The sequence below is a fragment of the Myiozetetes cayanensis genome, unplaced genomic scaffold (assembly GCF_022539395.1).
Source record: "Myiozetetes cayanensis isolate MyiCay16 unplaced genomic scaffold, myiCay2020 scf1, whole genome shotgun sequence".
NCBI lineage: Eukaryota > Metazoa > Chordata > Aves > Passeriformes > Tyrannidae > Myiozetetes > Myiozetetes cayanensis.
In genome coordinates, this window is record NW_026086604.1 from 104645236 (window position 1) to 104659308 (window position 14073).

General features: G+C 41.3%; 1 protein-coding gene across 1 annotated transcript in view; it reads right to left on the minus strand.

Moving 5' to 3' along the window:
- NPSR1 (neuropeptide S receptor 1) overlaps positions 1 to 4687 on the minus strand; it is a 57402-nt gene extending 52715 nt beyond the window's left edge. The window contains exon 1 of the mRNA XM_050316101.1: positions 4513 to 4687. Coding sequence (XP_050172058.1) covers positions 4513 to 4659 — 147 coding nt within the window. The 5' untranslated portion in view covers positions 4660 to 4687. The remainder of the gene's footprint in view (positions 1 to 4512) is intronic.
- Between the last annotated feature and the right edge of the window lie 9386 nt (positions 4688 to 14073).

Sequence of the window (14073 nt, forward strand, 5' to 3'; positions counted from 1 at the left end):
ACCGTGAGGCTGTGTGGACCGTAGAGACAGTAGTGTGAGGGTGGCTAGTACAAAACTCCCCAAATCAGTTGGCTCAGCACAGCTCCCAGTCGGGATGTCATACTGCCAGATCACTTCTGTGTTGCATTTAAGCTGCTAGATGAAGCCAGCCTGGCCAACAGCACTGCAGCAGCAGTTTCACAAGGAGATCAGCTGTTACATTCTCATCTCAGCATCTCAGGAATAGCAACAGTCATTATGGCATATTACAGAGGCTGCGTTCAGGAGTTCCTGACACCTTATTTGTGTAAACTTAATTCTCCTCCTCTCCCCACACTGAAAGATTGCAAAGTTACCTCTGAAATATTTGATATGTCTATTTTATAAAATGTGTGATTGCATTTGCAGAGATTACTCCAGAAATTTGACAGCACCCATTATTATTTTCCTATTATGTATTCAAGCATGAGATGCTTTGTGATGTTTGCTTGAAAATCAGAACGAACAATAGCATAAGCAAATGCTTTCTGGGAGATAAAGCAACTCCTGCATTTGGATAAAAGGATAAGGACACCAGATTCTGACTTAAATGGGCTCTGAGGACACCTGGGGCCAAATCCATGGTACCTGATAGTCCTACAAAACCTATCTACATGTTGATCTCCTCAGCTTTTTGCTGCAAATGGTAGGCAATTTGTACAGAGCATTAGACTCCAAGGATAAGCAGCACATGCTCTTAGATTTGTCCTTACTTGATCTAGGCTGTGATGTCCTGTTTAATATCAGAGCTACATGGGCTTAAACATGCAGGTACAGGGAATGCTACAGTGTAGAGAGAGGACATTTGCAGAGAATCAAACAGTTCTTCCTGAAACAAACTGGGAATTTACAATATTTGTTTAAAATAATTTGTTGTGGTTTTGATATACACATAATTCCTCCTGAGAGCTCTAACACTGCAGCATTGCTGTGGTGATGCTGGGTTCATGACCAGGGCTCGTGGGCCCAGAGGGAGTGGGGTTGTCAACATGTGGAGCAGTGGCTGGGATTCCCACTTGGCGAAGGAGAGCATTGGAGTTCCCAGCAACTGTGGGTGTAAACAACAAAACCTGCGTCCTGCTGCTCAGGTGAGGATTCAGCTCTACTCAGCAGAAAACAAAATAAGAAAATGAACTAACTGATGGAAGTCAGTCCACTCTGCTGGGAGGTAGGAGATGATGGTGGGAACACAGTTCCACCAAGAAAGGAACAGCAACTAAAACTCCACCCTTTACTCCACTATGTAAAAGTAGGACATCCCATTTCTCAGCAGACCTCTTAAAGAGATGATCCCTACTCAACCCTCTCCTACCATTGGGGAAGTTTCTGGGCTGGTGAGTACTTGGCAAGAGGAGCTGCTTTCTCCAGGCCTGAAGAAGCCTTTCAACCTTGTGGACAACTGCGGCAAACCTATTCTGAGATTTCAGCTTCTCTCCAGGCAGGTTTCTGGTTTGTATCTTGTCAGGCTTGTAGAGTTAGGAAAGTCCTAAAGTGGAGGAAGGCCACAGATGTTCAGATGACCTCTGTTCCTTCTAGACTACTGCATTTGGCAGGGGGCAGTTGACACTCACTTAGAGCCCTTTTACACCATAGATTAAACACATATGGAAGAGATTGTAAAGGGGTGTAATGAACAGTCTTTTGGCCTGGAAGGTTGAAGCTGTAATTAATACCAATTTGCACATCTGTTCTGAATTAGGTGCTGAAACAGCCAGCAGAACTCCTTGTGGTTTAAGACAGGAACCTACCTGGGTGCTTCATGGAAAGGCACCTGGGAAGAAAGATGGTCTGGGTCTTCAGGGACCATTTGTCATAACACAGCAGCAAGACCTGAATGTCAGTGGGGATGAGGCAGTGCCTTTGCCATGGGAAGCACCAGCTCATCTTGCATGGTGAGTGGTGCAGGGCTGCACACAGTCCTGCCCCAAAAGCTGCAACTCTGCATGATGAGAGCCATCCTAGGGAGCCCACATGGCCCTGCAGCAGACTTCATTAGCAGAGCCTTGGTGAGCAGCTGGCCCTTCCACAATAATGACCACCAGAAGAAAACTGTGCATTTCTCCAAGTGAAGGAAATACTCCGTGCATAAATCCTGCTCAGTGCAGGATTTAGTTGTTAAGCAGAGGAAGAGACAGAAACTCCAATGCTTCTGAAAGGGAAGCACTCACAGGTCAGCCTGTAACAAGACTTTCTGGCATTGAAATGCTCCAAGGCACGTTATTTTACTTTTGTCACGTTGCCACCACAGTATAATAGAGACAATACCTTAGGTGGATACAACTTGTCCTTTTGAAGCATGGGAGGTATCCTCCCTTAGTTTGAGCAGCATGTGAGGTATCCTACAAAACTGTCATTGGATAAAACTCTTAAAAAGTCATTACCACAGGTACTGAGTGAGTGTCACTCCCCGGTCTCCATATATTAGCTTAGATCATATTTCCCTCTGACTGCTTTGATAAGATACATTACAGCTGCATTTTGCAAGAAGAAATAGCTTGTGTGCCCTGTCTGCACCCTGGCACAGAAGCTCTGAGATCAACCTGTGTAGTGGTCGCTCATCCAGCCTGCCTTTAGAATCAGCTAAACGCTACAGTGTGTTTGAAAATCCCAATAAAAGGGCAAAACCCTATTTGTAGCTGCATTTTGAACACAGAACTCTGTTTTTCAAATTCATGCAGCCTATTCCAAACTGAAGCTTATGTTGCTTTAGCTGCTTAACCAGATCCTTGTGAAGAGGAAGGAGATGCTGTTTGGCTTGCTGGAGTCAACAGGTACCACCAATACCTTCCACACGAGATTTTTCAGAGCGTTGAAACTGCTGGCAGGGAGCCCAGTGTCTTCCCTGCACTCTAGTCGTCAGAGCGGGTGCTTTCTCCTTCCTTTCCTACAGCTGTACCAGCTGTCACTTGTCTCCAGAGTCAAAATATTTCCATGCCTATCAACAGCTCGTAATTGATGTGAAATCAGTGAATCTCCTTGCACAGTTCATGCTATATATGCAAGAGCCGGGCATCCAGCAGAGGAGTGCAAAATCTAATGAGAAGCTCTCGGCTAACAGAATCAAGTTTCCTTTAGCAATGGTTGAGCATGCATGACTATCCATGGTTTCCTAATTATTGTAATTTACTAAATCTTCCCTATTAACAAGCATTTTTCTGCCTGGGGACTTTCTAATCATGGAATTAATTGTCACTTTTACCATTATAAAATACTGCTCCCATGACATTGCTCAGATTTACAGCCCTAACTGTGAAAAGAAGAAAGGAGATAAAGAGAAAGTTGTTAAAAGTATTTTGCTTATCACTTCTGATTTTTTTTTTTCAAAAACATTTTAGGAGTCTGACATGGAGAAGGCAAAAAAAAAAAGGAAAAAACAGAATTTTCGTCCCTGAAATCCTAAATAGGAAAGTACTATCTTAGCAATAAAACATAGCAGCAACATGTTAAAAGATGCCCTCATTAATTAATAATAGAAGCAGAGACCATCTCTTTCTGTATGAGGAGTAGAAACCTATAGTAATTCCACTGATTCCACCAGCATTGTGTCAGAATTCTACCAATCTCATAGCTATAAAAATTGTTTCTGAATATATCCCCTTTCACCTCACATGTTGTCAAATGATATAAGTGCCTGTATCTTTCCAGTTGAAATTGATCCCTTTGGTCCTGAGCTCCAGAAGGAGCAACAGGTTACTCCTTGTCAGACTTTTTAATAACTTGAACTTAACTTGTACAGCATGCCATAACAATAAAGGGAGACATGGCATGCAGCATGAAATTAAGCAACAGCAATGGGCATAGAAATCTTAAGGAAAGACAAATTTCAGTACCTCTTTAATCTTTTTCCTACATTCACATACTACAAGGGTGATGATTGTTTTTGAAGATGAATGAACACACTTCCCGTACCGTTCAGCTGCATTCACTACTGAATGACTCATCTGGTGCATTCTTAACAACAGCTTTTAAGAGACTGCATCCCGTGCTCAAGTTAAAAACAAACAAACCAACTAATTAGAATCTGTCCCTCATGATAAAAAACCAAAACAAAAACCAAACAAAACCCCAAACACAAACAAACAAGACAAACAAAAACCCCTCTCACTTGTGTGCAATGTTTGTTACAGCTGGAAAACTAAAAAGAAGTCCCTTATGTCAAGATGATACCTATAAGAAGTTATGTAAAAATGTGTCAAAATCATTCAAGCCTTTGATTAAAGGTGCATGTATAATTACAATACTTCTACAGAAAACCAGTACTATCCTCTCTTGGGAGGGGATACAGTTGGCTAAGACATGTTCTCCAGTTCCGACAAGTACTTTGCTTTTCAGTAAATGCCTCACACATCTTGTCGGCTGTCTTTGCAGGGGAAGAAAGCACTGATATCTAGGCAAAAAAAGTTCAGTAATCCTAGATGCCTCCCCACACAAGTGCTAAAAATGCACCAAAGCTGCAAGCATGTGAGAAAAGTAATGCACGCCTTAAAAGAATACCTTAAAGGAATAGTAAAAGGATCCCCACTCCTCTTCTGCCACCACTTCAGTGAAAGTCACCGTTTCAGTACAGGTGACAAGGGTAAGATCCAGCCAGCTGGTGCCTGCCTGGGAGCTGCTGCTGGCTTCTGTGGAGCTGACCTCCATCACTGGATTTTGTTCGAGTTGCCTAGGTGCTTGTTTTAGTAAGAGTTAATGCAGCCAGGCTTCTCCCGTAAAAGCGCAGCACAAAACCAGCTTCTCACTGCTCCACTACTGGCTACCAGAGGCGTCAGGCTTCAGTGCAGCTGAGTGACAGAAAAAAAAAAAAAAAACAAAGCCAAGCTGGCGTCGTCCCTTTGAGCTTTCCCTTGGTACAACTCTGACGACAGCTATCCACATGCTCTTTCCAGCAGCAGCAGCCAGTACAAAAGCCAGCATGCACGGTCCCAGCCATGTGCTTTGTTGACTCTGGATTGCCTTGCACACCAAGTTGTTAGCCCTGGAGTCAGGCACACCTGTAAAAGCATGGACCTTCTCCTGCATTAAGCCCAGCAGCCTGGGTATTCCACTCAGCAGATTTGCTTACCTACCCTGTCTCAACTCATTATGATTTTGATTACCTGCAGTATTACAATATATCCATACACAAGCACCAACACACTCTCCTGTATTAGCAAAACCCTATGAAGTTTGTAGGCTTAAGCTATCACAACAACTTCCATGTCAATGTCTCCCTGACTTCATAAATAGGCCTCATTCACCTTTGCAAAGAGCTTGACTGTGCTGCACACCAAGGACAGGCAGTACTTTCTTCACCAAACAGAGAGCCTGTCTGGAAAGGCATGGCTCCTACAGGCTGCTAGTGTCACTTAGAGGCTCAAGGACTCCTCAGAACAAGGTAATCAATTATCTTTCTACTGCAACGTATTTTCTGGTCTCTGATCTCACCTACCCTCTGTTTATTCAGATGTTTTTACCCTTCTCTAGTGATGTTACCCCAGGTTTACACCAAGATGGCAGATGAGACTATGGGCACCTTCCCTGACCAAAGTGCAAAGTCACTTGTAAATCCAGAATCTGTGCAGCTTCATGAGGATTCTCTGCTTCAGCGACAATGCAACCTTAAGCAGAAGGTGATGCATTTCACAGCCATACCCCACCAGCTGAATTTCTTCTTACCTGCTCATGGCAAAACCCAGTCCTGTGCTTATGTAAGCAAAGATGGCCAGAGGGGAGATCAGGAGTCTTTAAACTCCTCTGTCTTGCCAGCACAGCAGATCCTCTCTCCAGCTGCTGGAACAGGGGTCTCCACATAGCATCCATACTCCTGATCAGGTGAGACTGTGCCCCACCTACATAAGCAACAAGAGATAGGTCACTAAAAAAGGGCCCTCCAGCTCCCAAGGCCAAAAACAGCAGGGCATGGGGGCACAGGCAGTGAAGTTCAGGTCTAAGTTTTGAATCTGAACCCTCCCAGGCTGGGACATATCTAGATCTGGGGCTTTGGACCAGGCTGTTCTAGGGACTGGAGAAACCTCTAAGTGTCTGAGCAATAGTCAGACTCCTCCAGGAGATGTTGGAGTCACTCAGAGGAGGGAATCAGTCTAGACCAATACAGATAATGAGTGCCAGTCACAATGAAAAGGGATCAGTACTGACTCATATGAACCAGTGGTCAATATTTAACAGCAGTGAATGATTCATAGGTTGGAATGTGATCTGATAAAAAGAAATGTTATAGAACCACCATGTTTTGCTTAAAACCACTGGGAAAGTGCTGATTTATATATTATAGAAAAGAGAGGGGGAAATATTTTGAAGTATTTTCTGACTGATCGTACAGGTTGATTTTGAAACTCTTAATAAGAATTATTTACGTAGCATCCAAGCTTCTTGAAAACATAGTACCCTTTTTTTCCCCTCTTCTTCCTTCTTCTAAATTTGCTTTCTTATATTTACAGATTTCTCTTTGCTACAGTTAAAATTTGTTACTCTGAACTTTTGGGTTTGGTGGGTTTTTGTGCTCTCATTCCCACAGGGCTTTTAAGCTCAAGCTTATTTTAGGCACTTATATTTTAGACACTAAGAGGCTTTTCAGTAACTACATCACACGCCAGATCGTGTGCAGCTCTCAGGACTAACCAAGAGTGACTTCTCTTGTGGCTTTGCCAGCTACTTGATCTAAGTAGTTCTTATGGTGCTGCAAAAGGCTATACTGGGCCCTGCTCCAGTACTCTCCAGTCTTCACAGGGCTAATTCAGGTTTTCCATCACCATTAGCTTTTCTGCCCTTGAGTATTTCTCAGTCACTGTCACTGCCATGGTTTGTTGACATCTGGTTTTGCTGAAATGCTGTTTAGCCACAGATTTTAAAGCCATAGGCTGTCTGTTGTACCACGTCTAGAATTAAGGTAATTCTCCAGAACACAACACTTTTGTTTTAAAACCTCTACAAAGTCATACCATCTCTCTGAAATTTGGCATTGATTGTCAGTTCCCCACCCCACTCCCCGTGCTGAGAATAAGGAAACTCTGAAATGAATAGTGAAATTAAATACTTCTGATTGAATTTCAAAAGCTTATAAAAGGCAAGATCAAATCCTAGCAATTCCTCTGTGGTGAAGGAATAGCTGATTGATTCCTGTAACTGACTTTGTTGTTTTCCTCAGTCAGGACTTTGAAAAGTTTTTGAGAACTTTCAGTGGTTTAAGAGACTTTTTTGCAGAGAGAGAAATTGAGTCTTCTCTGTGCTTTAATATAAAATGCTCTCAAATTATTATTGTAAGACAATTTTTTATCTAATATATGATAAAATATTCTTCTTTCTAAACATTTTGAATGGCTTTTTTTTTAAGTCACACTGCACCACAGCATGCTTCATAAATAGCAAAGATATTGAAAATAATCTCAAAGCAAAAAGAATGGATTATTTGGAAGAATAGACAGAACTTGGTTTAGAGTCCTCTTCATTTGTCATTCCCTTTATCTTGGTCCCAGAAGCTATTCAAATTTAATTTTCTTAATAAAGCTTTGAACCAAAGGACCAGAAAACTTAAGAGTGTAAATGGTCCCAGTGAAAGGTGAAGTTGCCATGGCTGCTGCTTGCAGCAAAACCAGTGTGGAGACACATGAAGGGAAACCTGCCTATATTGTATCTCCCCATAGTGGCATGGCATTCCTGACTGTCAAGAAAAGGAAACCACGTACAACTGCAGAAAGTAAAATCAGGAGACTGATAGACTAGCTTGGTTGGTTAGAGCCTGGAGCTAATAACACCCCTATGTGGGCTATTCACTTAAGAGTTGGACTTAATGATCCTTCTGGTTCTCGTCCAGCTCAGAAGATTCTGTGATTCTGCGACATGATGCAATAGGTGAAGGTAGGTAACTCTGGAAAGGAGAAAATGGAAAAAAAAAAAAAAGAGAAGCAACGAATCAAAGTTTTTAAAGGTCAGGCAAAAATTAGTGATTTTGATTGTCTGAGCCAGAAAGGCCTCATGCAGGGAAGCTGGTCTTTCCTGCACAACAGCTGTGAAACACGATAGGTGAAGATGGGTCATTTTGTAAACCACAGTGTGAATGCTCTATGGCAGGCAGAGGAGCCTTTGCAACAATGGTAGATGTTACATTCCAAAATTCAGCAGCTGTAGGAGGAGGAACAATGCAGGAATATATGGTTCCTCCTATGCTATCCATTTCTCCACTTTGCCTTCACTGAGGGAAACTATTGTGTGGCAGTACTTGTTGAGCATGAAGTTGATAACTTGCCAAAAGTAAGCCAATCTAAATGTTTTGATGTGTCTAATTCTTTAAAAGATTAGGCACATCTGAAATGGGCAGAAAAAAGTTCTGCTCAAGTATATATTATTTTTTATTGAGACTTTATAGAACATTTCTCAGCTGCATTTAGGCAGCATTGGGAGTAATTTGAAAAAAATATTCAGTTTTCTGGTCTTTGGAGCTTCGTGCACCCTGGAGTAGTTGGGCATAATCATATTAAATGCAAAGAACAAAAAATTCTATCAAACTGCAGGAAGAAAGAGAATAAGATATTTTTTGCTTCCAAACGAATAGCAAGTTAATTGCTTTTCGGTAAAAAAACCATACTTATCCAAATCCTCATATGCCAGCTTTGGAAGAGGAAGGTTAGTTTGATTAGTCTGCTCTTACCAATGCACAGCTCCTCTCCCCAAAAGCTGAACATATGGGATAATGCAGACGGGCTCAGCTGCTGACTCAGGCAGTGTAGGATGGCTGTAGGGCTGCGTTCCCTCATTCCCACTGCACAGGAGAGAAGAAATGACACTTTAATGACACCACAAGTCTTGTTGTCTCGTTTAAGTTCATTGTCCTTTGATTTACAAGATGCTTAGCTGGTACATTGGTTTCCTTTGGCATTGTGCCTCCAGAGGGGTGCAGATTTGTGCAGATCATGGGTAGGCAATACCCAAACAGGCTGGATTGTTGCACTCAAAGCAATAACCAAGCCTGCAGGTGGTCCCAGATCCAGGGCTGTGGCTGAGAAGGAAGTCCTTGTTTCTGAACTCTTGGAGGTCGCTGCAGTGTGTGAAGCAAAGGGCTTCATATATGCCTCACTTAGGATGTAACTGTTTCCCCAACACATTTACACTCACATTTATAGAATTTCTTTAGCCCCTCCAGGTGGAGATGACATCAGGTTTCTAAATCTTCAAAGGCTTGAAGTAGCAACGATCTTTTATAAGCTAAATATACAGTTACTAGGTTTTCTTGAAAGAAACCCCTAGCATCCATTCTCCACCTTCCAGAATGAAGTGGCTGTAACTTAGGATTTGAAGATTCAGGAGTCAAAGCAAGATTTCAGAAGCTGGTTTCAAATTCAATCCCAAGCATTTTATTTCAGGATCTGTATCCCAAGGGCAGAACTAAGACATGCTGCCTGGAAGTCTGACAGCAGGATACCAACACTGCCAATCTTAGCCATTCCCAGGTTGCTCTTGGTGAGTGTGTGAATTTCAGCTACACTCTGCAGAGACCCTGGGGTTGTGACTCAGTCCCATCTGTGCTGCTGCATGGATCACCTTGGGTCATGGGGGCCAAGAGCACACTGCATCCACTGGATCCTCGAATTTCTGGGTTCTGGAGTTAGAGAGACTAGCAGTTAGAGCTGAAGAGCCTTTCTCTTTTATGGAGAAAACTACATCGGATTTTCATCCAGAATCTGAACAAACATAATTTTGAAATACTAGTAATATCACAGAATGAGATAACTGCTCTCTGCTGGTCTCCAGCCCAATCTCTGATCTGTCAAATGTCTATCTAGCTTTGAATGAGATCTTCAAACTGATAGTAAGTGGAATTTTCCTCTTAATTTAAGCTTTGAATCAGATCTTTTGTAAAAGTCTAGATTTTTACCCATAGTGAAGTACTGGAGTTGTAGAAATTACAGATTTTTTAAATAATAAATGATAAAATATGAGCATGTAATTTCTTGTCTATATATAACTCAAACAAATTTTAAAAGAAGGTTTTTTTCCCATCTCTATTACTCTTTGTAGTCTTAATCTGGGTTGGTTGATTTTACAAAAAGCCATTTTTCTGTTTTTGCTAAAAAACTCCTGCAGAAGAATAAGCAATCCTTATGGAATTATCTTTGAAAAGAAGCAAAGAGATGAAGAAAACATGTAGAGGAATGCCATTAAATATGAATATTGTGTTAGTGGAACTGTCAGACTCCCTGAGATTTCAAACCCTTTTGCTCTGTTTCTCTCAATATCAAGAAAATCATATATTTTGCAAGGGCCTGATTCTCCATTCATTCATTGTGTTGCAGAACAGGATTGTTTCCTGTTCTATGACTGGAATTGCAAGCAGCTTCCATGAAAAAAGGGCCAAGCATCATGAACTGAAACAGATGACTGATAAACGTGCATTCCAATAAAATATTGAGGCAGTCAACATAGTCACTTGGAATACTCAAGCTTTTAAGGAGCTGAGCAGGTGGCCAAGATGTACAGCATCCATCAGGTTGTTATGCATGTAGTTATGTGTACTGATGCCAGTAAGTAGGTAGGATAAATTCACAGCTCACATCACCACCAGAAAGAAAATTTTTCGCTTCCGACTGCCAAGGCACCGTCTGCCCTTCTCAAAGCGCCGCAGCAGGAATGGGAAAAGAGCACAGAAATAAAGCTAAGCTGCCAAAAGGGAAAGGTGGCTTCAGGTAAGCCCTGACCAGCTCCCAGCACACCCAGCAGGCAGGCAGCCAGCCTGCCTGACTGCATCCCCTGGCAGACCGTATGCTTATTAACAAGGAAAGTGCAGAGAACAAAACACCAGCCATATGCTTGTCCTGTCCTGCTCCTCCCTCCGCTTAAGGTCCCAGTTAACTACAGTGAGCACTAATGCACATTGAGAGAGGGGGCAAAGAGGCTGTGCAGACACAGGTGCTAGTTCCCATTTTGTCTACAGTTGGCATCAGAAGGTCGTTGTTACAAGCCAGAGCCTCAGCAGTGCCAGAGCTCTGTTTCACACAGTCCAGGAAGGCCATTGGAGGAAAATTTGGTTTAAGGTTCCCACAAGCCAAACTTCTTGCAGTGTTTTAAGCAGCTGCTACTGACACATAATACCTTTTACACATATAAATAGGAATTATTTTCAGTTCAGTTTTCATATTGAAAAATGAAAAACTAAAATCAACTTAACATTCTGTTGGACTAGATGATCATTATAAGTTCCTTCCAACTGGAAGTCCCTTCCAACTAGTCTAGTCTGTTCTAGTTTATTCTAGTCTATTCTGTATCAATTCTTAGTCCATCTTAGGCTACACTTTATGGATAATCTCATCATATCTGCTTTGGGAGATACTCTCCTCCCACTCCTTACCTCCCTGTCTACTACCTGTGGTGATTGCACACAAGATATCAGTTCCGTTTAAGCCTCTACTGATTTAGGAGTTGCTCTCCCATCAGAGTGAAGAGGATTCCTAGATTCAATAAACCGTTCTTCCTCTGCAGGGAATGAAGAATAATCCAATGGCTAAGACACAGGCCTGGAATTCAGGGAAGATATTAAATTCCTTGCTCCTCTGCACATTCCCATTCAGATCACGGCCAAGAAACCTCTGAAAGTGTGACACAAACTCCAAGTCTGACCCTTCTGGATGTCATTCCTCATTCACCTGGATGCTGCTGTCTGCCTAATTATCTCTGGGCACACAGAACATTTGGGGTATCCAATTTACTGTTCAACTATAATTTTTGACAGACCCTCTACATACAGGGACCTAATTCTCCGTTTAAAGAAAGGTGCATCCTTGCAGCACCATGGTCCTTGCACACTAAATCTGAACCAATTAAATCAGCACTGAGCTAAAAGTGTGCTGAGCCTCCTTTGCAAAGGAGGGCTAGGTAAAACCACACAATAAGTGAGCTGCTCGTTTCACAGCAAACTGAACTTTCGCTATGAATTTCTGTTGGGCAGAAGGTTTTAAAAAACACAGTTCTTGGTAAAGTTTAAAATCAAAGAATCAAAGTTCAAAACATGTCAAAAAGACAATAAATAAGAACATATTCTAAGACCGTATTGCCAGCTTTGAACTCCAATCAAATAGTACTACAGCTGCTACAGTGAGAGAAGAGGGTGATAAGATGAATTAGTCTAATCCATCAATACTGAAAGCTTGGGCAAAAAAAAATAAAGTATCAACCACAATGTAGGTCCAAGAAATAGAAGAACTCTGTGTCCACGTGGAGGTAGGAGAATAAAACAAAGTGTGGGAAGAAAGAAATTTAAGTGCCTCCATCCCAGTTCTCCTTTCTATGGAAGAAGTTGTACCTGAAGTAATGAATACACTCTGTCTTGTGGCGATGAGCAGCAGAGTGGAATTACAGATTTACAACGGAGGTGGAAAGCCGGTAGATGAATTGCAGGACTTTTTATTGCCAATTACAATTTCATGGCAGGGTTATTATTTATTAAATATAGAAGCAACCAGTTGAATTCCAACTGCTCTTAGGCTTAATTCCACTTATAAAAAGGCTGAAGAAATTACATAGAGCTAGACTAAAAGTCCTTTGCAATAACAGGCATGCTTCTGCTGCCTTCACATGGATAAACACACACACACAGAGAAATAAAAAAAGTCAATGTATGGAAAGGGAACAAAATACACCCAACTTACTTTTAAAAAGCCTAAGGTAGAGTAAAATAAATGTACTGTGCTGCTATCATTACTGCACCTAAAGAACAGTTCGAACAGTGTAACTTCCTCTATTATTGAAGCTCATTTTTTAGGATCTCCAGAAAAATATACACTTTACAAACTGTTCTCTCATAGAAAACCTGTCTGCAGACCAAAAAACCCTGTGAAATATGTCCCAGGCCAGAATTGCTATGTGCCGGGAGAAGAATAACAGAACATTGGCCATAATATGCGTTGTGTCCCAGGTCATCTCCATAAAGGAGGATTTTGTATACATATATTTTTTCAGGCCTCAAAAGGGATCAGCACTTTGAATTCACTGGACTTCAAGACGGCGGAAAGTAAGAGTGACCAGAGAGAAAGGAAGAAATACTCACTAATGAAACTGTCTCAGCTTCATCAGAGAGCTCACATGGGTAAAGTTTTTATACCTTTGTTCACACTGATCTGTACCACTGCATATTGGCACAAGCAGGGTGTTTAATAACATATGTTGGCCAGAACCACAAATGTCATCTGGTATGCCATCAAACAACTTCTTCTTTTTTTTAGTGTTAAAAAAAAAATTTAAAAAGATCCAACCGGAGTAAAAAATATATATAAAATGTATATAAAATATATTTTGTATTAAAAAATTAGTTTCCTACAGGCCAGCTCTTTTTAGACTAGAATACAGATGTAAATTAGTCAGGTGTGATTCAAAACTTCATTTCCAAAATACCATAGTCTTTTGCTAATGTATTTTTCAGGTATACTTCTTTGGATATTATCTGTAGTTCTCTAGCAGTACATTGATGTTTCTGATCACATTTTGAAAGCTATCATCAATAAAAATGTGGAAATGGACAGCTATCATTTCCATTTCTGTGCAAATAAAACCTTTTGATTACTGTTCCAATCCAATGAAGTAGGAGTGAAATAGGACCAACTCACATGCTGACTTGAAAGCAGAAAGGATAGTTCAAAGAAACAAGACTGTCCAAAGACAAACACAAAATTCAGCAACCAATTTAAGGTTGTGAATACAGTTGATGTAATTATTCACATCCCCGAGAGACCAAACAGGCAGCAAATTGCAACTAGGCAATTAATCAGTCCAGTATTTTTATGTCCCCATGTTTTAATAGATTGTTGTGTCTCTTAGATCATCAGCATTTCAATACGGTGTACACAATGATGCAGATATCTTGTGCTAATGGTTCTTTGCTCACCATTGTAAAAGTGAATATTATGAAACAAATGCTCAGAGAAATGTGAAATAGATTGTTGTTTTCAGAATGGGTATAATTACCCTCATGATTGCATTACACTCAGGCAACCCTCACAAGCTGGCCCGGGAGGACTGCTCTATTAGCAGTAAGTTATGGACCAGCAGCCTCAGATCTTCATGGAGATAAAT